This window comes from Tachypleus tridentatus, chromosome 6 (assembly GCF_004210375.1).
Source record: "Tachypleus tridentatus isolate NWPU-2018 chromosome 6, ASM421037v1, whole genome shotgun sequence".
Lineage (NCBI taxonomy): Eukaryota > Metazoa > Arthropoda > Merostomata > Xiphosura > Limulidae > Tachypleus > Tachypleus tridentatus.
In genome coordinates this window covers 169,428,589-169,449,189 of record NC_134830.1, presented here as the reverse complement: position 1 = coordinate 169,449,189, position 20,601 = coordinate 169,428,589, and the positions used below count along the sequence as shown (strand labels likewise).

Below are 20,601 nucleotides of genomic sequence, written 5' to 3'. Positions count from 1 at the left end.
CAATACAAAAGACTGGTAAAACTGTTCATAAAAAATTATAATACTTTAATAATACAAAAAAACTGGAGAAAGTGCTTGCAATAAAAATGACATTTTAATAATACAAAAGACTGCAGAAATTGCTTAAAAAGAAATGACATTTAACAATACAAAAGACTGGAGAAAGTGCTTGCTATGAAAATGACTTTTTAACAATACAAAAGATTGGAGAAACTGTTCATAAAGAAATGAGATTTTAACAATACAAAAGGCTGCAGAAACTGCTTATAAAGAAATGACATTTAACAATACAAAAGATTGGAGAAACTGTTCATAAAGAAATGAGATTTTAACAATACAAAAGGCTGCAGAAACTGCTTATAAAGAAATGACATTTAACAATACAAAAGATTGGAGAAACTGTTCATAAAGAAATGAGATTTTAACAATACAAAAGGCTGCAGAAACTGCTTATAAAGAAATGACATTTAACTATACAAAAGATTGGAGAAAATGTTTACAGGAAATGACATTTTAATTTATTCAAGAACCTGTTTACAGAGACGAATGACCACTACGATGTTCACTAGTTAAACTGCTACGACACAGTGTACGTGTGTTTCTTTGAACATAATTGGCACTATGTTTTTGAAATGATTTCATATACCATGAGACTTGCAGCTATGTACTTTAAAAACAAATTTAAACGAAATAATTTGAAGCGCGTGTACATCACTTATACAAATGATTATCGAAAGTGATTTTATTTCGACTTAAACTAATCCACACACACTGGCAACAAGAGCGATATTTAGTTTTCATACCCATCAAAAAACTTTATTATAACTTATATAATTTACATAGTGCTTTCTCAGGAATTGTGATTTTTAAATTAACTGCTAATTCAGCTGATCTAGTTATGTTATATTTCATAAACTCTTGCCCGATGAGTTTTCTTATGTTACACGTTCTCGCTATTCGCAGATTAGTTTGTTTTGAATTTCGCACAAAGCTATACGAGGGCTATCTGCGCTTGCCGTCCCTAATTTAGGAGTATAAGATTAGAGGGAATAGGAGAATAAGAATTAAAGGCTATCGTGTGACTGTGATTAGCCCTATACCTCTATAGGCTTTACAATAGTGTAAAGTTTTGGTTTTTTCTGTTAATAGAGGGGACCGGCATGATCAGGTGGTTAAGGCACTCAAAAGTGCAAGGAATGGTGCCATGTAACTATGTATTTGTTTCACGTCGAATAATTGACTATTCGACATTTTGCCAGGATGACTGATGACTGAAGGAAAATGTCACAGTACTTTTTAGAAGGAAAAGGAAAAAAGATTGCTAGAGCGAGATATAGATCCAAATAATACAATAACTTAAACCCCCTCGATGAAACGAAAACTTTGCACAGCAGGTCAGTTCGAAAAAACAACCTCAAAGTAGATGTTATGATTAAGAAAGAGAAACTTCTAATCCCTCAAAAAATAATGTCTATGAAGATGGGCGTGCATCCTGACATCAATCTATGAAGATGGGCGTGCCTCCTGACGACAATCTATGAAGATGGGCGTGCCTCCTGACGACAATCTATGAAGATGGGCGTGTCTCCTGACATCAAATCTATGAAGATGGGCGTGTCTCCTGACATCAAATCTATGAAGATGGGCGTACCTCCTGACATCAAATCTATGAAGATGGGCGTACCTCCTGACATCAATCTATGAAGATGGGCGTGTCTCCTGACATCAAATCTATGAAGATGGGCGTGCCTCCTGACATCAATCTATGAAGATGGGCGTGCCTCCTGACATCAATCAAAATATAATAAAGGATTTTAAATTAATAAAGCCTCACGAGTTGAAAGTTCACAAGCTACCAACCATACCTCGAAATCAATGGCTGTTTACATTGGAAACGTGAAGAAACTGGAATTTCAGCAACCTTATTTGATCACTGGTTTGTAAAATATATTTAATACAGGTCGTACGAACTTTTGTGGCTTTACTTAATACGGTATTGGGAGCCGACGTATTTACACAGTGAAGTGTCTGGTGAAGGTTTTTAAGTTGGGTGATCTAAAATTGAAATTTTCGTCTTTTCCCAAAGCTGTTACAGCGCAAGATACGATATCAAGTCACAATGTGTAATCACGGCCAATAAATTAAGTAAATCGACGATGGAGAACGTAGTTCCAGTGTCAGCACGGGACCTGCAACAACATTTATTAATGTTATAAACAGTTGCTTGTGTGTATGCTATAAGATACTGTTTACGGCTTAACCACTTCACCGAGACTGTAACGTAATGTAATTTCGTTGACAACGTGAGAGGTACTGACGAAATAATAATAATAATAAAACATTGTTGACCCATCACTTAGTAACAATAGGCGGAGAATGGCTCGAAACTCATAAATACTCCTTACCAATTCATTGAAATCCCAATATACGGCACATACACAAAACTATTCGCCAGATGCAAACTTCGTAACGCCGAATAAAGATAAAATGTATTTACTTACAAGTGTATAAATGTAAGTACCTACATGGGCATTGTCCTGAAAATGGTCAGGTTAAGCGTGGGATATTCTGGTTCTCATGCAGAATTTAAATTTGTAATCTTATGAAACAGCAACCATCTACCAGAGGGGATGGAAAGGTCACGTGCACCCAATCCTACCAGGTCTAATCATCGATGATGAGAAACTGCGAAAAGAACATACGCAAAAATGGAACACATTATTTGAAGTAAAACAACGACAAAAAAACAACAACACACCAATCAACATGATCAAAGTATCATATAATACCCGTAGTATCTCAGATTTCGGTAGCAAAAGCGAAAACACAAGCCCTGGTTTTAACACAGTGTTACATGTTAAAGATACTAACTCGTTCCTGCAGCGTATAAATCTGTCCTACGTTGTGTGTGATGTGAACCACAACTGAGAACGTCCGAAACATCACAGTAACCCTCTTTGCTGTAACTACCATCAGCAACACACAGCTAACTTATTATAAAAGATATTCTAAATATATGGACATCAAAACTAAAATCTACAACGTACTAGATAATTAAAAGCAAACTAAACACATACATACCATTCGGAAATAAAGACTAACAAAAAAACACCAATATTATTAACACCGGTAACACACAATACACTCGTACAGACTACAACATACGCTTGCACAGAGGGAGCACGATCACAACCACTAAAAGCCAACAAAACCAATCCAGAAACAACCTAACAATTCAAACGTACAACAAAACAAAAATCAAATCATGGAAAGATAAATAATAACCATACTTGAAACTAAAACAAATCCCATCTGTGGAGCAATAAAAATACATTCTTACATTTTATACAACACCACAGAAGGCCCATGAAAATATAGACGGGTTCACACTTTTAACAAAAATAGCTAAACAGCACCTTATACCTGTTGTTTTACACATTACACACTTATTCTTAAGCCTAAATACTACACAATCAAGTAATAGAATACCTGAAATCAAATAAAAAATCACCCTATTCCAGAGCTTCACTTACATCAGCCATAGGACGACATTCATGGACATACCCCTCAAAATAAAAGGATAAATAGGAAAAAAAAGTGCAAGTCTCAATTAAAATAACAGTCGAGGGGTGAAAAGTCAAATTTGCATCTGACCCTTCCGGGTCAACTTCTGCAGAATGCATTAAAAGAATCCTTAAGACTAATGTACAATCAAAATTAACGTGGGTGAAGAAACACTTCAACAATATTGAAACCAAAGTTTGGCAACGCACGAACCATGCTGGGGGTCTAACATGCAATAATAGTGGAGCAGTAGTGGCTAATATGATCAAAATTTACAAGACAACATAGGAAACATTAACTCCTACACAGCTCTCTAAATTATTTCGCGAGAAAATAGTACAAAAATTACTTATTTTAATGTTACTGCATACGTGATAAAGATAACCATAAGTTGCTTCTTCGTAGTGGGTATTTGGGTATGTTGGATTTTAGATACCCCTAAGTGTTGTTTGTTTTGTTTTTGAATTTCGCGCAAAGCTACATTAGGGCTCTCTCCGCTAGCTGTCCCTAATCATCACCATTCGCTGTCAACTTCTGAGCTACTCATTTACAAAGAATAGTGGTATTGACCGTAACATTATAACGCCACCATGGCTGAAAGTGCGAGCATCTTTGGTGTAACACGGAATCGAATTTGCGACCCTCAGATTACGAGTCGAGAGCCCTAACCAGCTGGTCATGCCAGTCCCTCGACCGACCTATTTGATTAGTCAATGAACAGTAATTTTTAGCACTAATAACAGGTGCTAGAAACACGTTTTTACTTATTTCTTACTTTGTAATTCTGATAACTTTAACCCAAAAAATTAACACATTTTTTATTACCGTTGTTAAACTTTTGGTTTTTAATAAAATAATACAATATACGTTTTCTTTATCATTCCTTATTAGCACAAATATCTTATCATACAATATTTAAGTAACACTTTCTTTAAGTTTACAATTTTAAATACCAGGGTCCGAGTTCAGAACAAAAAGTTGACTTTTAGGGTTAACAATTAAAGGCAAAATAATACCAACTAAGGTTTTAACAAAATTATAAATAAAACACAAAAATCAAAAAGATAAGATTTCAATCATCATAATTTTTTATAGTTTTTGTGGAGAGATTCAAATGATTGCTTGTTGTTGTTTTTTCTTTCCTTTTTTTATTACGGTTTTGCTGTATCATTTTGTAACTTTTGAAATTGCAGGGTTCTGACGTCACAGCACACAGTGGGGTAACTGGACTTCCTGATTTCCTCTATGCAATTGAAGTACCGACCTCAGAAACGTGACAGTTTGTGTAGAAGATGAGTCGCTACTTTGTGAAAGACAGCATTTCTCTGATGTAAGCACACCCGCTGATGCCAGTACTATAACACAACAGTTGGTCAATTTAGTAACAGGAAATTCATAATGGTGAGAATTATGCAAAAATAAAAATAAAGCATCGAAGTATATGCAATTCAGAAATAAAAACACGTTGAAATATATATATTATATAAAGTACAATTAATTTAATTTTAGTTTAATTAGACTGACAATCAAATAAACGTAAAACTACAATGTTCTTAACAACAGTTTTACTCTAATGTTTTCTCAAACTGTAATCGAGTTGACAGCTCCACGAACCATATTTCAGCGAATTTATTACTCTACTCTGATAAAATTTCGTTGCAGTTTTAATACATTGTGATATAGTGGTTGATAATTTGTTTGTCTTTGTTTCTCACAAATACATTGGTAGTAAAGCTACACCAAGAGCTATAACGTAGGTAATACTTATGCATTCGTGCGCCAAATTCGAAACAAACAAACCATTCACTTGAAGAATATTTCTGCGTCACTACTTGCTTTCAAAATCTCATAATGAGGGTCCAGCATGGCCAGATGGTTAGGGACACTTGACTTACATTCTCAGGGTCGCGAGTTCGAATCCCTGTTACACCAAACATGCTCGGCTTATCAGCCGTGAGGGCGTTGCAACGTCACGACCAATCCCACAGTTCGTTGGTAAAAGAGTAGTCTAAGAGTTGGCAGTGGGTGGTAATGATCAGGGTTCGATTCCCCTCGGTGGACACAGCAGATAGTTCGATATGGCTTTACTTTTAAAAAACAAATAAACGAACAAACACTAGTTGCCTTCCTTCTAGTTTTACACCGCTAAATTAGGGACGACTAGCACAGATAGCATTCGTGTAGCTTTGCGCAAAATTCATAAACAAACTCTCAACGATTTTCTGGCCGGGCGTGATCTGAGGTTTAACTAAGCCAGCCTCTTCAGTGAAAAGTATACAATAAAACCAATATTTAATTTTTGTCCATAACTTAAGAATAAATCACACAAACTTTGAGCTACTGATGTTTAATAACACCACTTTTGATTGAGCTAATTACAGGCTTGTATTAAGTCGTAGTTTTTAAAAACCCATTTAAAATATCTTACTAGGATACACAGCTTCAGAATTATGTTAATTCTTAAGGATTCTCGTGATTGTGTTCTTAGAACATAAGTAGATGTTTAGGCCCATCAATTAAAATGTGTCAGTAATAAATTATGTTGCATAAACAAATTCAGTGTATTTTGATATATCGCTTTCCTATGTGAATATGAGTTGAGTATCCTTTTTACCCACAATATATTGGGTATTTACTTCGTAAAGTTTTTACACCTCCCATGCACTAACAAGCTGTAATGTGCAATATATTAGCTCACACTTCATTACACAACCCAACCGTGTCTGGACGGGGACGTTGGTTTCGTGTCTCATTAGTTCTTATCAGCTCTGTCAGGTCGACGAGGGTGATTAGTAATAATTTAGGTAACAGTCTAGCTAGCCTTCGGTTACACACACTTATCAACAGTGTATTTCCTCTCTGTCTTAAGTTTAAATCTCACGTGGTAATCAAGTGTGGTAATAAAGCTGCAAAAAAACTTTGTTTTATTTATTAAACAAGAGGAAATCCTCAATAGCCGCGGCTGTAATTATATCTCAAAACAGTTAAGGGACAGAGCTATAACCTAAAAGTTTGTACTTGATAAAAAAACTCGCAATACTTCATAGTCGTTCTACGAGCTGCTATACTGCGGCTTTACAAAACGTGAAAATTTGAGTATATGTAAATATTACGACACACACACACATACATTTCCCAACTTTTCGAGACTTGCCAGTTTGGCTATCATTGCCTGTGGTAGTTGGACTACAGAGTTAGAGCTTGAATATATTCTTTTTCGCCCTAGACTTATTTTCACACCATTAACAACTGGTAGAGTGTTTAAACAAATACGTGTGAATTACTGGCCAAACAAGGTGAGTAAAATATTCAGGAGACCTGAGCAAGAATTAGTGGATTAAATGGAATGATAATAATAATAATGTTTTTATTACATATTTAGTACATAAATAGTTTATAAAAGTGTGTTTGAAAAGTTCATGGGTTCTGCATTTCATCTGTAGTTCTAAACTAACAACCTGCGCGTGACTTCAAAAAAAGAAGAAAAAAATCACTAACGATATCCGGATATCCTCAAACCCTCTTTTGTTACAGTATGGTACATTCACGTGGGCGGTAAATATTAAATCAGCTTGTGAGTTATGTGTACAGTAGTACAAATCACTGTCTTGTTGTACGGTATGTATACAGAGGTACAGATCACTGTCTTGTTGTACGGTATGTATACAGAGGTACAGATCACTGTCTTGTTGTACGGTATGTATACAGAGGTACAGATCACTGTCTTGTTGTACGGTATGTATGCAGTGGTACAACTCACTGTCTTGTTGTACGGTATGTATACAGAGGTACAGATCACTGTCTTGTTGTACGGTATGTATACAGTGGTACAACTCACTGTCTTGTTGTACGGTATGTATACAGTGGTACAAATCACTGTCTTGTTGTACGGTATGTATACAGTGGTACAGATCACTGTCTTGTTGTACGGTATGTATACAGTGGTACAAACCTCTGTTGTTGTACGGTATATAAACAGTTGTACACACCATTACTTTGTTGTGCAGTATATATACAGTGGTTTGTTTGTTTGTTTTTTGAATTTCGCACAAAGCTACTCGAGGGCTATCTGTGCTAGCCGTCCCTAATTTAACAGTGTAAGGCTAAAGGGAAAGCAGCTAATCATCACCACCCGCAGCCAACTCTTTTACCAACGAATAGTGGGGTTGACCATCACTTATAACGCCTCCACGGCTGAAAGGGCGAGCATGTTTGGCGCGAAGGGGATGCGAACCCGCGACACTCAGATTACGAGTCGCACGCCTTAACACGCTTGGCCAAGCCGGGCCATATACAGTGGTACAAACCACTGTTTTGTTGTGCGGTATATATGTATATATATACACACACGCAGTGGTACAAACTACTGTCTTGCTGTACGGTATATATACAGTGATATGATAAAATGGCGGGAAGGATGAAAAGGGTTTTAAACGTTCTCTTTTACTGTGGTACTTTTACTTGTAGGAAGGGTTTGTTTGTTTCATTTTTAAATTTCGCGTAAAGCTACACGAGGGCTATTTATACTAGCCGTTTCTAATTTAGCAGTGTAACACTAGAGAGAAGGCGGCTAGTCATCACCACTCACCGCCATTTCTTAAGCTACTCTTTTACTAACGAATAGTGGGAATTGATCGTCACATTTTAACGCCCTCATGGCTGAAAGGGCAAGCATGTTTGGAGTTAGGGTATTCAAATTCGTAACCTTCAGATTACGAGTCGAGCGCCCTAACCACCTGACCACGCCGGGTCGCTACAGAAAGAGACAGGAATGTATAGAACCTTTTTAACTGAAATTTTGCTGTTGAAAGCCGCTATGCAAAACACGACGGCCTACAGTAACAAAAGAAGTGTAAGTGGTGTTACACGCTTGGTGTTTGTAAAATAATCGAACCCCTAACGGGATTAGGCCTGTGCTCCGCTATTATAAGCATCGTACAAATTAGTGACATGTATTTAGTGAATTAAGTGGAATTTCAACATTTAAAGAGATTAGGTGAAAACCGCCCCGATGTTGAAAGACTTTCTTCAACTTAGCACAATACATTTACTCTGCCTATAGGTAAACCATCTTGGGTCAGTTATAAAAAAAGTGTTTGATCGTACATCTTGCCATAGTGTGACGTTTCATCGTAACAGCCAATAACAATCAACCACGGTCAATATTTTGTGTTGAAATAAACTTAAAAGTAAATAAAATGTTCCTTTCGTGAACAGCAGATATCCTGTTCAAAGAAGAAATTGGTTTATGCCGTTTTAAGGGACCACAGACAGGTCTATTTCCACAACACAACAACGTAATAGAACGTATCATTTTATGTCTTGTTTTTCATCCTTCACTCGTCCATTCTAGCGCCTAGCAACTTCTGTATGACGAAAAAATATTCTATAGAGGAGTGTTTGGGTTTAAAATATCCAAAAATAAATTACACGGAGACGTTCTGAGTATTATAACAAACATGAATAAAACAAAACAAAACACACAAAAACTTGACGAACGTCCAACCACATCTCAAAATCAGCGGTTGTGTTCAAGAGAAAGATGACCCAGAGAACTGAAATAACATCACCCTTATTCTATACGCACATCCGTGAGTCTGTCCAGCCTCGTTCTTCATCTCCACCCCAAAGCTCCAATAGACATTTTCTGTGTTCATATTGAACATGATCGAGATGGCAGAATTAGTTCAGAGGGCAGCACGGAACCTGAGATATGATTCACGGAACCTGAGACATGATTATTATAAATTGCTATTTATCCTACGTTAAATGTAGTAAGCTCAACTAAATTGTTGACTGCTTTCAGTACTAAAGTACGTTCAGACTTGATGGTGGTTACATTGTTTAGATTGAAGAATTAAAGAGCATGCGCAAAATACTTTATATAATCAGTCAGCCATTTTGGGCCACTGTTTACGAAACTGTAACATAAGACCTACAGCAACTGAGTTCGACGTTTTGGACAGAACAATAAACTAAAAGTAACTAAATAAATCAAAACTAAAGAACGTTTGTGGATTTCCACTGAAAACGAATATTGATTTTATTAAATGAATCACGAGCTTGAATTTCAATAATCAGACGTTCAAGTCACGCTGGAAAATGTTTACTCATTTTATATCGCCGTTTTCAAAAGTCGTACAAGAGTGTTTTGTTTGTTTTTGAATTTCGCACAAAGCTATTCGAGGGCTATCTGTAAAAATATTGATTCTATTTTTTATTAAAATCATTCCTGAATTTAAACTGGTAATTCAACGGTCAGCTAGACTGATACAACATGACAGTTTGACCAGTACTGCATATATGTCTACCGGAACATTGTTTTGTTTGTTTTTGAAATTTCGCACAAAGCTACACGTGGGCTATCTGCGCTATCCGTCCCTAATTTAGCAGTGTAAGACTAGAGGGAAAGCAGCTAGTCATCACCACCCACCGCCAACTCTTGGGCTACTCTTTTACCAACGAATAGTGGGATTGACCGTCACATTATAACGCCCCCACGGCTGAAAGGGCGAGCATGTTTGGCGCGACGGGGATGCGAACCCGCGACCCTCAGATTACGAGTCGCACGCTTAACACGCTTGGGCATGCCGGGCCATCGTACAAGTTAAACTCGTGAAACTGTTTCAGTCAAGTGACACATACTGTTATTAATAAATATGGTAACCTGCATGTGCCTTGTTGTTAGAAACAAATAGAAACATTAGTCAATTCGTGTTTGAGTAACTTTCACTTTGTTTTTTTATAGCAAAGCCACACTAGGTTAACTGTTACGTTCACCACGGGGAATCCAACCTCAGATTTTATCGTTTTAAGTCCATAGGTTTACCTCTGTCCCTCCAGGGAGGCCTTTCACTTCAAAAATTAACATTCCTTTTAACCATTAAACTGTAGTTTTATTTAAAAACGACCATTTTTCAATAATATGAGTCACAGCTATATAGCTAATTGTTACGTAACCATCATAACATTACTCTATAGTTAATTGTTATGTAACCACCATAACGTTGGTATATAGCTGATTGTTACGTAACCATCATAACATTACTATACAGCTAGTTGTTACGTAACCACCATAACATTACTATATAACTAATTATTATGTAACCACCATAGCATTACTCTAGAGCAGTTGTTCTCATGTTTTACTGACCCGACGACACCCTTTTGTCTCTATGTTCGTTGAGGAAAGAACAAAAAATCTGTCACTGCTTAGTAAAAATTACGTTTCGTACTCATTTAATGAGCTGCACACTTAAAAATGTAAATCTATTTAAAGTAGTTAAGTAACTTGAAGTGTAGCACTAAACATAAACTGTTACAACTGAACTTCTTTGTTAAAATGTTTCTTTCATTTTACAAAGCAACATTGACCTTTTGTGCGCTGTCCGTTACTATGCCCAACATGGACAGGTGACGCTCGACTTGCAGTCTGAGTGTCGCGAGATCGCAACCCCGTCACACCAAACATGCTCGCCCTTTCAGCCGTGGGGGCGTTATGATGTTACGGCCATTTCTACTATTCATCCCTCTATTCTTTCACTGTTAAATCAAGGAGGGCTAGCGCAGATAGGTCTCATGCAGCTTTGAGCGAAATTAAACCAATCTGTCCGTCACAGGGAATCGAATCCCAAATTTTTACTGTTAAAATGAAAAATGATATACTTTTTTGTTTATTTGTTTGCTTTGTTTCTTTTTTGGCGTTTGTTTGGCACAAAATTTCTTAGGCGACATAAACTTTCATTTATATGTAAAACGTTATTTTTTAGAGTCTACCCAGAGTATGTTAAGTTTGTTGGTGGGCCTAGCGTGTCCTAGTGGGGTTAAAATACTAAGCTATGAATCGGAACAACCAAGGTTCGTGACGCGATACCGTGTTGGGTGGGGGTATAATTAATCCCGTTATGCGATTAATTATAAACTTGATTATATGAATCAGGTATTTCTTTTATTACCCAACTTAGAAAATATACAGTAAGAACCTAAAGTCAAGTTTTAAAAAAGTTAGCGTGTTAAGTTTTAATAGTTTGTATTTTCTTAGTGAACAATAATTCAGTGTTTTCTGTTTCTCCAGGAAGCCCATGTAGCATCTTTAACAGAATCGCAAATACAAGGTAAGAAATGTGAAATATGAATACACGGTATTATTTTAGAATTATTGTTATCTCTGAAAGAGTATATATAACAACTGTACTTTAATATTGTTGTAGGCTATTTAGACTTTTGTATTAATTTGTGTGTTTATTTGTTTGATTTTGTTAGAATATGAAAGAGTTGGAGGCCACGGGAAGCGCGTGGGTTAACGCCTATAATTTTTTTTTTCTTTAGAGTTTGGGAAACTAGTTCAACATTACAGGACCTTAGTTAGGTTAGACTGATTTTTGAGTCTGTTGTAAAAGAGTTAGTGAATTTGTTTTTTAGTGTTTTTTTTTGTTTCTATCAGGTATTTGTCAGTTATTTCAGTTTTGTGAATAGAGAAATCGTATTGTAATGAATTACTTAGCGCTACGAGAAGTTCGTTACGTACTAAACAATTCGCGGTGCCACTATAGCGTGCGATCTACCAGGATATTTAGATTGCAGCTGAACAAATATGAAAAGATTGTGGATAATTGCATCACACTAATAGCATATATTTTATTTTATTATTCATTAATACTCATCATATAAAAAAACATGAAAAGACTTTGAATGGTAAACTAGCACGTTACATACTACACGTAAAAATTCAAGCGCTGTTTCTTCTCTATGTAGAAATCTTTCAACAGCATTGTATAGGTTAAAATGTGTCAGACCACGTTCTTGGCTTTAATGTTTGAAGCAAGTTCAGTTCAAGTCGTGTTAGGTAAGGTCACGTCAAGTGTGTTCTAAATGTCCCTGTAAGGCCCGGCATGGCCAGGTGGGTTAAGGCGTTCGATTCGTAATCCAAGGGTCACGGGTTCGAACCCTCGTCGCATCAAACATGCTCGCCCTTTTTGTCGGGGGAGCGTTATAATGTTACGGTCAATCCCACTATTCGTTGGTAAAAGAGTAGCCCAAGAGTTGGCAGTGGGTTGTGATGACTAGCTGCCTTCCCTCTAGTATTACACTGCTAAATTAGGAGCGGCTAGCGCAGATAGCTCTCGTGTAGCTTTGCGCGAAATTCCGAAAACAAATAAAACAATGTCCCGGTAGACAAATATGCAGTACTGGTCAAACTGTCATGTTGTATCAGCCTAGCTGTCCGTTGAATTACCAGTTTAAATTCAGAAATGATTTTAATCAAAAATAGAATCAATATTTTTACTTTCATTTTCAATTTTATGCCCTTGGCCCTCTTGTACCCTGTCATTAAAATAAAAATGGGCAGTGTTCGAACTATTCTTTCTAAATAAATGCATGTTAGCTTTTATAACTCCTGTTTCGAAAAAAATCAAATGTAATGTGACACACATTGGTTTTTATTTAAGTGAAACTACAAGATTTCAAAAAGGTCGAGTTTATGTGTAGTATTGGTCAAACTATTGTGTTATAGGCCTAGATGTCCGTTGAATTACCAGTTTAAGCTCAATTGTTATATACTAGCCCTCCCGATTAATAAACTGTCGTTTTAAATACAAGTTCACAAGTACAGTTTTTGAGTGGATTATTTATTTCTAATTTCGTTTAACTTTATCACAATGTTTTGACCATTCATGTTGTCATCATCATGTAGATGTCGTCCTTTGTGTGAAATGCTGCGCAGTTTTCCACACGTGAGACAATATTCTGCTGACATAGATTGTTAATTTATTTACATTTATAAAAATGTCTCATCATATGCTACAGTTTGTGTTGAACAAAGTTAAGAATAATAAATAATTTAATTGTTTACTAGAACAGAAAAAATTTAACTAGTGTATAATTACAAAATAAAAACTGTAAAATTTATCACTGAGAAACAACACCGAAAACACCTGGTGATATATAACCTACATAGCGGCGGATATTTGTATCAGATTCATCTTTACCGTTTGCTAACCAAAGAGATGAAACTGACACGACATTATAAAGTACATTTCAAAATATGGGTAGATAATGGTTCTCAAGTCCACTGCTCTCAAGTGGCTCAGCGGTAAATCTACAAGCTTACAACGCTAAAATTGGGTTTCGACACCCGTGATGAGCAGAAAAAAACAACTAATTATACTTAGATAATAAACTAAGTGAATGTTATCATTAAACATTATTAATAACATTTCACAATGAATAATGAATAGAATATATTTCACGAAGTTCGCTTTCCAGCCTCCAATGATCATATACCACTAAGAACAACGGTGTTGTAAAATTTAGCAAATAATTTCGTAACTTGTTTTTGAATTTCGCGCAAAGCTACACGAGGGCTATCTGTGCTATCTGCCCCTAATTTAGCAGTGTAAGACTAGAGGGAAAGCAGCTAGTCATCACCACCCACCGCCAACTCTTGGGCTACTCTTTTACCAACGAATAGTGGGATTGACCGTAACATTATAACGCCCCCACGGTTGAAAGGGCAAGCATGTTTGGTGCGACAGAGATTCGAACCTGCAGATTACAAGTCGAACGCCTTAACTCACCTGGCCATGTCGGGCCTTAAATTAAAAGAAAGTTTGTATGGCGTGTATTCACCATTTAACTGAAGAAAATTAGCTATTAGCATGAAATAAATCCCTGGAACTGTGATAGCAACCAACTATAGAAAAATACTTTAGGAAGTGGTTTTTATGAATTTGTTGAAGTCTTTGTATAACATTTCTTGATTTTAAGTAGATGTTGACCTATTTTCTCTTTATGCGCCATATCCAAGATGTTGGTAACCATAGACTTATACAGATCTCTTCTCCTTGAGGCACAGAATATTTCCAAAGTCGATACATTCATCCATTTGGGTAAACTCTTGACATACATCATGGCCTGTTTTCCACGGTCTCTCCTTCTTTCAGTATTTCCAATTAAGACTAGACTTGAGATTTCCTCTTTCATCGTAACGTATCCAATGATCTCCAACTGTCTGCCTCTTTCTGATGTTAACCAGTGGCTTCCTGCAACCCGCTCTTGACAAACTATCTTCGTTTCAGGTGTAACTTGTCCAACATGTTTTCGAATTAAGAAGTTAGACATTATTTCAAGCACGCTTATTTCAACCTTCTTCTCAAGTATATTCCGAGATGGTAATTCTGCGGCGACATAACGGTACAAGTCTCTGGAAGTTGTATATCTTATAGAAGAGTTACAAAAACTTGTTATATTGGACATCTTTGTTTTAATGAGACACCTGACGCAACTGAGACTTCAAATAACTTATCGTCATCACGCGAGCACGAGAAAATCAAACAGAGTAAGGAAAAGCGTACCTCGTAATTTCAATATTTTTATTAGAGTCTATCGCAATATTAATATGAATGACCAATTTGAAAGTCGAGAGTTCACTTGTCCTGCACTTCGTTCGTACAAGAAGGAAGTAGATTTCCTGCATTAATCCTGATCGTAGTGAATCTGAACTTGTTCAAAAAACCAGAAATTCACTAAAGGGACAATCAAAAGTAATCATGATAAATCATTCTCCATAGAGGGCTGCAAGTACACCAAGTACATCTTCTACGTATGCGTGTTTCGCAGAATTAGAGCACGTGACCATTTTATTTTTAAAAACATAACTGTATAATGCGCTGCCAGTTTACACGTACACGCAATTTCTATCTGATCTTTGGGGATATTCAAATTTTAGCTCGAAAATATTCGAACAAAAGCGTGACTTCCTTACCATTTACAAACTACTGTAATATCGCGTGCTGCACGTTTTCCATTCATATGATGGAGAGAGAAAGGATGGTAAAAAAAACTTTGGAAAACCGCCAACAAGACTGACCTCTTCACGGCTGGAAACTGTCAAGCCTTGACAGGGTATAAACGTTAGATAAAGTAGTTTAAATATTTGAACCCCAATATAAAATAAATATTACAGAATTAAAAAAAGATGTGAAACATATCTATCAAAAACTACAAGTAAAATTATGAATGCCTACCCACGTTGTTTTGTAACTGCTTGTTTTTAAACTCAAGAAAACAAACAGGTTAAGCTATTTTTCTAATAATCGGTACCTACTTATCTGCATGTGGTTTATAGTTGTATAACATTTTAACTAGAGCAGCAGTAATGACCCTACAAATACAGGTCTTACTTATCTTTGAAAATACCCGTATATGGAGTTGCAAAAATCCCAAAATATCACCAAAAGGCACGAGCACTTCTTCATCTAGGTTTAATTATTTCAGAGTATTCCACAATGGTTAAAAGTTAAATAATGTGTTGTTTATTTTCAATTTAAATACGGTTACGTCATAGAATAAGGAAAAATGTAATGTGACACGTAATCGTTTTATTGTCACTTGAAAATTCAAAGAAAACAAATAAACAAAAAACATGATTTAACGTTAAACTATTATATCTGTTTAGAATTGTTTTAATGTTGTATTTATATACAAACATGATTTTATAGCTTTCAAAATAGTTTATTTACCGCTGTAGTGTTATTCAAATTTGTGCCAAATAACTTCACTACCCAAGGAATCTACGTGATGCTTGGTATTTAAGTTTGTAATTCCTTATTGAATGTTTACTGAGTTACATTGTTGAATGTTTCATCGTAGTGATTTTTAACTCTACGAAATCGTTAATTAATGAGCATTTGTGTTGCTTAGTGGTTATATTGTTTGTTACTAACTTTGTCAAATCGTTAATTGAGGAATATTTGTGTTGCTTAGTGGTTATATTGTTTGTTACTAACTTTGTCAAATTGTTAATTGAGGAATATTTGTGTTGCTTAGTGGCTATGTTGTTGAATGTTTCTTCTTGTTGGTTGTTAACTCTGTAAAATCATTAAGGAATATTCGTGCTGCTTAGCAGCTGTTGTGTGTTAAATAGGTTGTTATCAACACATTGTAGGACAATATAATTATTTATTATTATACGTACCTCAGGATTACATCGTGTTTATTTATTTGTTGATATATATAATCGAGTCTGAATAACGATGGCGCAGATTTATTTTTCCAAAGAATATAAAACATTGTCTAAATTTAATACACGTTTTTCATTTTCTTATGGTTCAAGTGTTATATTCAGTGTTCTTCAGAATAAAAATACCAAATAATGAAAAATATTGAATATAACACTTAAACTATTCAACGAATTAGGTATAGTTCAGGTTGAAAAATCACATTTTTTTTCTTTCGTCATGCCCCCTCTCCTGAGGGGAGCCTCAGTAGCAGAACAAATTAGTCTGCGGATTTTCAACGCAAGAAACCAGATTACGACACTTGTGGTGGGCAGATCACAGACAGCCCATTGTGTAGATTTGTACATGATTACAAATCAATAAGACAAATATTTTACCCTTAATGGTTCAGAAATGAGTATTAAGGCATGTAACTAAAAAAAAAATCAGGTTTGGGTGCTCGTTGTGGACACACCACAAGTAGTCCATTGTGAAGCTTAGCGCTTAACAATAAACTGAGAAAAAAAAAGAACGTTAGCCTAAGTAAAGACCTCTGGTGAATTGGCTCAATGATAATTCTTAGGAATGTTAGATATTGGTGATGAGTAGAGATTTATGCTTAACACCGGACATTTCATAATCCATTTGGGTTAATAAAAGCTTAGCTTAATATTAATGTATTTGTATTTGGTGATATCAAGAGACAGACACATGTTACACATTTGTTCACTGTGATGAAATATAATGAAGAGAGAATTATATTAAATTATTTGTGTTTGATGTTCACTTAATAAACTTACATAGTGTGTTTGTTAGTTTGTTAGTTTACTCGGGTTAAGTTTGGTTTTGGATGATTTTAAGTCCATAGCTGAACAATAAGCAATTAGTGCTATGCCCATCAGGGGAATCGAAATCCAATTTTTAGTGTCACAAGCTTACAGACTTAGCGCTGAGCCATTGGTTAAATACTTTATTTAAGAAGGGTTTAAAAGACAGCTTTGAGTCTAGACTTATAAATATCATAGCACATAATAATTAGGTAACAATGTTTTGACTCTATTATTACCATATATATAATTATGAATAACAGTTGTTTTTCTTGTGCATGTTATATTTTTATTTTTAACTGTAGTTTTTAATTAGGCTATTATCTTACTTACGTTAATAATTGGCTCGGCATCGCCACGTGGTTAAGGCATCGACTCATAATCCGAGGGTCGCAGGTTCGATTCCCCGTCATACCAAATATGCTCGCCCTTTCAGCCGTGGGGGCGTTATGATGTGATGGACATTTCTACTATTATTTAGTCACAAAGTAGCTCCAATGTTGGCGGTGAGTACTGATGACTAGCCGAAGAGAAAGCATCCCTCTAGTCTTTCGCTGTTAAATCAAGGAGGGCTAGCGCAGACGGTGACGGTCAATCCCACTATTCGTCGGTAAAAGAGTAGCCCGAGAGTTGGCGGTGGGTGGTAATGACTAGCTACCTTCCCTCTAGCCTTGCACTACAAAATTAGGAACGGCTAGCGCAGATAGCCCTCGTGTAGCTTTGCGCGAAATTCGAAGCAAACGTTAATAATCTATTCGTAATTCGAAGTGTTTTAGTAAGTGGATTTGCATAATCTATGGTTTAACTTGGTTATTAAGACTAAAATGAGAATTTTATAACCTTTTTTTTTTTGCAAACTTTTCACGTTAGGCTTCAGTTTTTTTAAATTTATTTCTTCTTATTTTTCCCTTTATTGAGGAATGTATTAAAACTTATTTTGAATTTCAGTACTTGTTGTTTTTTCTTTTTGTAATAGAACTGAAGGCAGCTTTTGTACTTATGGATAAAAACCATGATGGTAGAGTGAACGCCAGCGAGTTGAAATCTATGTCAGAGAGTCTCGGAATTCTGTTGAGTGACGGTATGATACGACATGTGCTCCACCAAGTGAACAGGCGAGGTAATTTACGCGTAAATGCAACTATAAACATACCAAAACTGTCGAATAAGGTAAAACTTCTGAAAGTAAAGTGAACCTTAAAACCAGGTACAAAACTATAGATGTTGGCATCAGTCGGATAATAACACACACTGCTAATCTATCAATTCAAATATTTCCCTATAGATGGCAGCAGACGATAGTAGTTGACTAAATGCACTTAAAACTAGATTTTCATAAATATGCATCTTTATACTCTTCTAACTTGCAGATCGCTCTTAACCGTAGAATTATCGTTGTGACCCACTACCACTGTTAACACACAATCTAAAATATACATATATACACCAAACTTTTTGTAACTTTGTGACGCTATTAATCACATACATAAAATGTAAACACAAATACAACCAATATTGCAATTATCCATTAATTACTACTCAACACTACACACCTGACGTATAATTTTTTTATTATATTTTTTGAGGGTTAGTTTTTTTACATTTAGCGTTCTTAAAGGCATAAACATAAAACTATTCCAGATTTTATTTGTGAGCTCCACAAGTAATGAACTGCAGCAAAATAAACCAGTATTGTGATAAACAGACTATATGGTATGATTGAGCTATTATCACAGAATTGTGATAAACCGACTGCTCTGATATGATTGAGTTATGATCTCAGTATTGTGATAAACAGACTGCTATGGTTACATTGAGCTATTATCTCAGTATTGTGATAAACAGACTGCTCTGATATGATTGAGTTATGATCTCAGTATTGTGATAAACAGACTGCCATTGTGTGATTGTGCTATTAACTCAGTATTGTAATAAACAGACTGCTATGTTATGATTGAGCTATTATCTCAGTATTGTGATAAACAGACTGCTATGGTTAGATTGAGCTATTATCTCAGTATTGTGAGAAACAGACTGCTCTTATATGATTGAGTTATGATCTCAGTATTGTGATAAACAGACTGCTATTGTGTGATTGTGCTATTATCTCAGTATTGTGAGAAACAGACTGCTCTGATATGATTGAGTTATGATCTCAGTATTGTGATAAACAGACTGCTATTGTGTGATTGTGCTATTATCTCAGTATTGTGATAAACAGACTGCTTTGATATGATTGAGCTATTTTCTTTGTATTGAGATAAACAGACTGCTTTGATATGATTGAGCTATTTTCTTTGTATTGAGATAAACAGGCTGCTATTGTGTGATTGTGCTATTATCTCAGTATTGTAATAAACAGACTGCTATGGTATGATTGAGTTATTATCTCAGTATTGTGATAAACAGATTGCTATGGTGTGATTTAGTTATTATCTCAGTATTGTGATAAACAGACTACTATAGTATGATTGAGTTATTATCTCAGTATTGTGATAAACAGACTGCTGTTGTGTGATTGAACTATTATCTCAGTATTATCTCACTATCTGAGATAATTTCAAAGCATATTTGTTAAGTTATTAACTGGTAAAATGTTTATCGTTTACGAGGAACAAACTTATTTATTTATCAGATGTAAGTCTATCCTTCTTATGCTTTGATTTCATATTAATTCAGAAAGTTAAAACAAATAGATAATGAGGCATAACTGTGTGCGTGTGTGTGATTAAAATGTTTATTTCTTTTGTTTTCAACATTTTCCCCCAAAAGATACAAAAACTAGAGAGTACTCGGTAACGCGCATACCTCCATCGCCAAGTGTTGTTCATATTTGGCTCTCAAAAAATACGAAAATGTGTCCGTATGTCTGTCGTTATTAACAGACACGAACCATTTTGGGCAGTACAATAACAAATAATACGCTCTACATGTCCATTAAGTTTCATCAAAATCTGGTCATTTTTGACTGAGTTACAGAGCAAAAATTGTCTCAAAATTGGTACTTATATTAACGGATAGGAATTTTTTTTCTTGATTTAACCCTCCAAAAATGGATCGCTTCTAAGTTGGTCCAAATGTATACCAACACTCGTCCAAATCCGTTTAGCTGGTTTCGAGAAATCTTGCTGACAAATACACACACAGGGGCGAAAACGTAACCTCTGCCAATTTTTGGCGGGAGAGATAATTGATAAAAAATAACCATAGCT

General features: G+C 35.6%; 1 protein-coding gene across 3 annotated transcripts in view; it reads left to right on the top strand.

Moving 5' to 3' along the window:
- Positions 1-20,601, top strand: part of LOC143254427 (calcium-binding protein E63-1-like) — a 32,960-nt gene that overhangs the window by 5,581 nt on the left and 6,778 nt on the right. Inside the window, exons 2-4 of one of the 3 annotated variants that reach the window (XM_076509583.1) lie at positions 4,758-4,894; positions 11,639-11,678; positions 18,366-18,509. In XM_076509583.1, coding sequence (XP_076365698.1) covers positions 18,389-18,509 — 121 coding nt within the window. In that variant the 5' untranslated portion in view covers positions 4,758-4,894; positions 11,639-11,678; positions 18,366-18,388. Of the gene's footprint in view, positions 1-4,757; positions 4,966-11,638; positions 11,679-18,365; positions 18,510-20,601 lie in introns of those variants that run through there. The other 2 variants (XM_076509582.1, XM_076509581.1) reach the window with 2 other exon arrangements.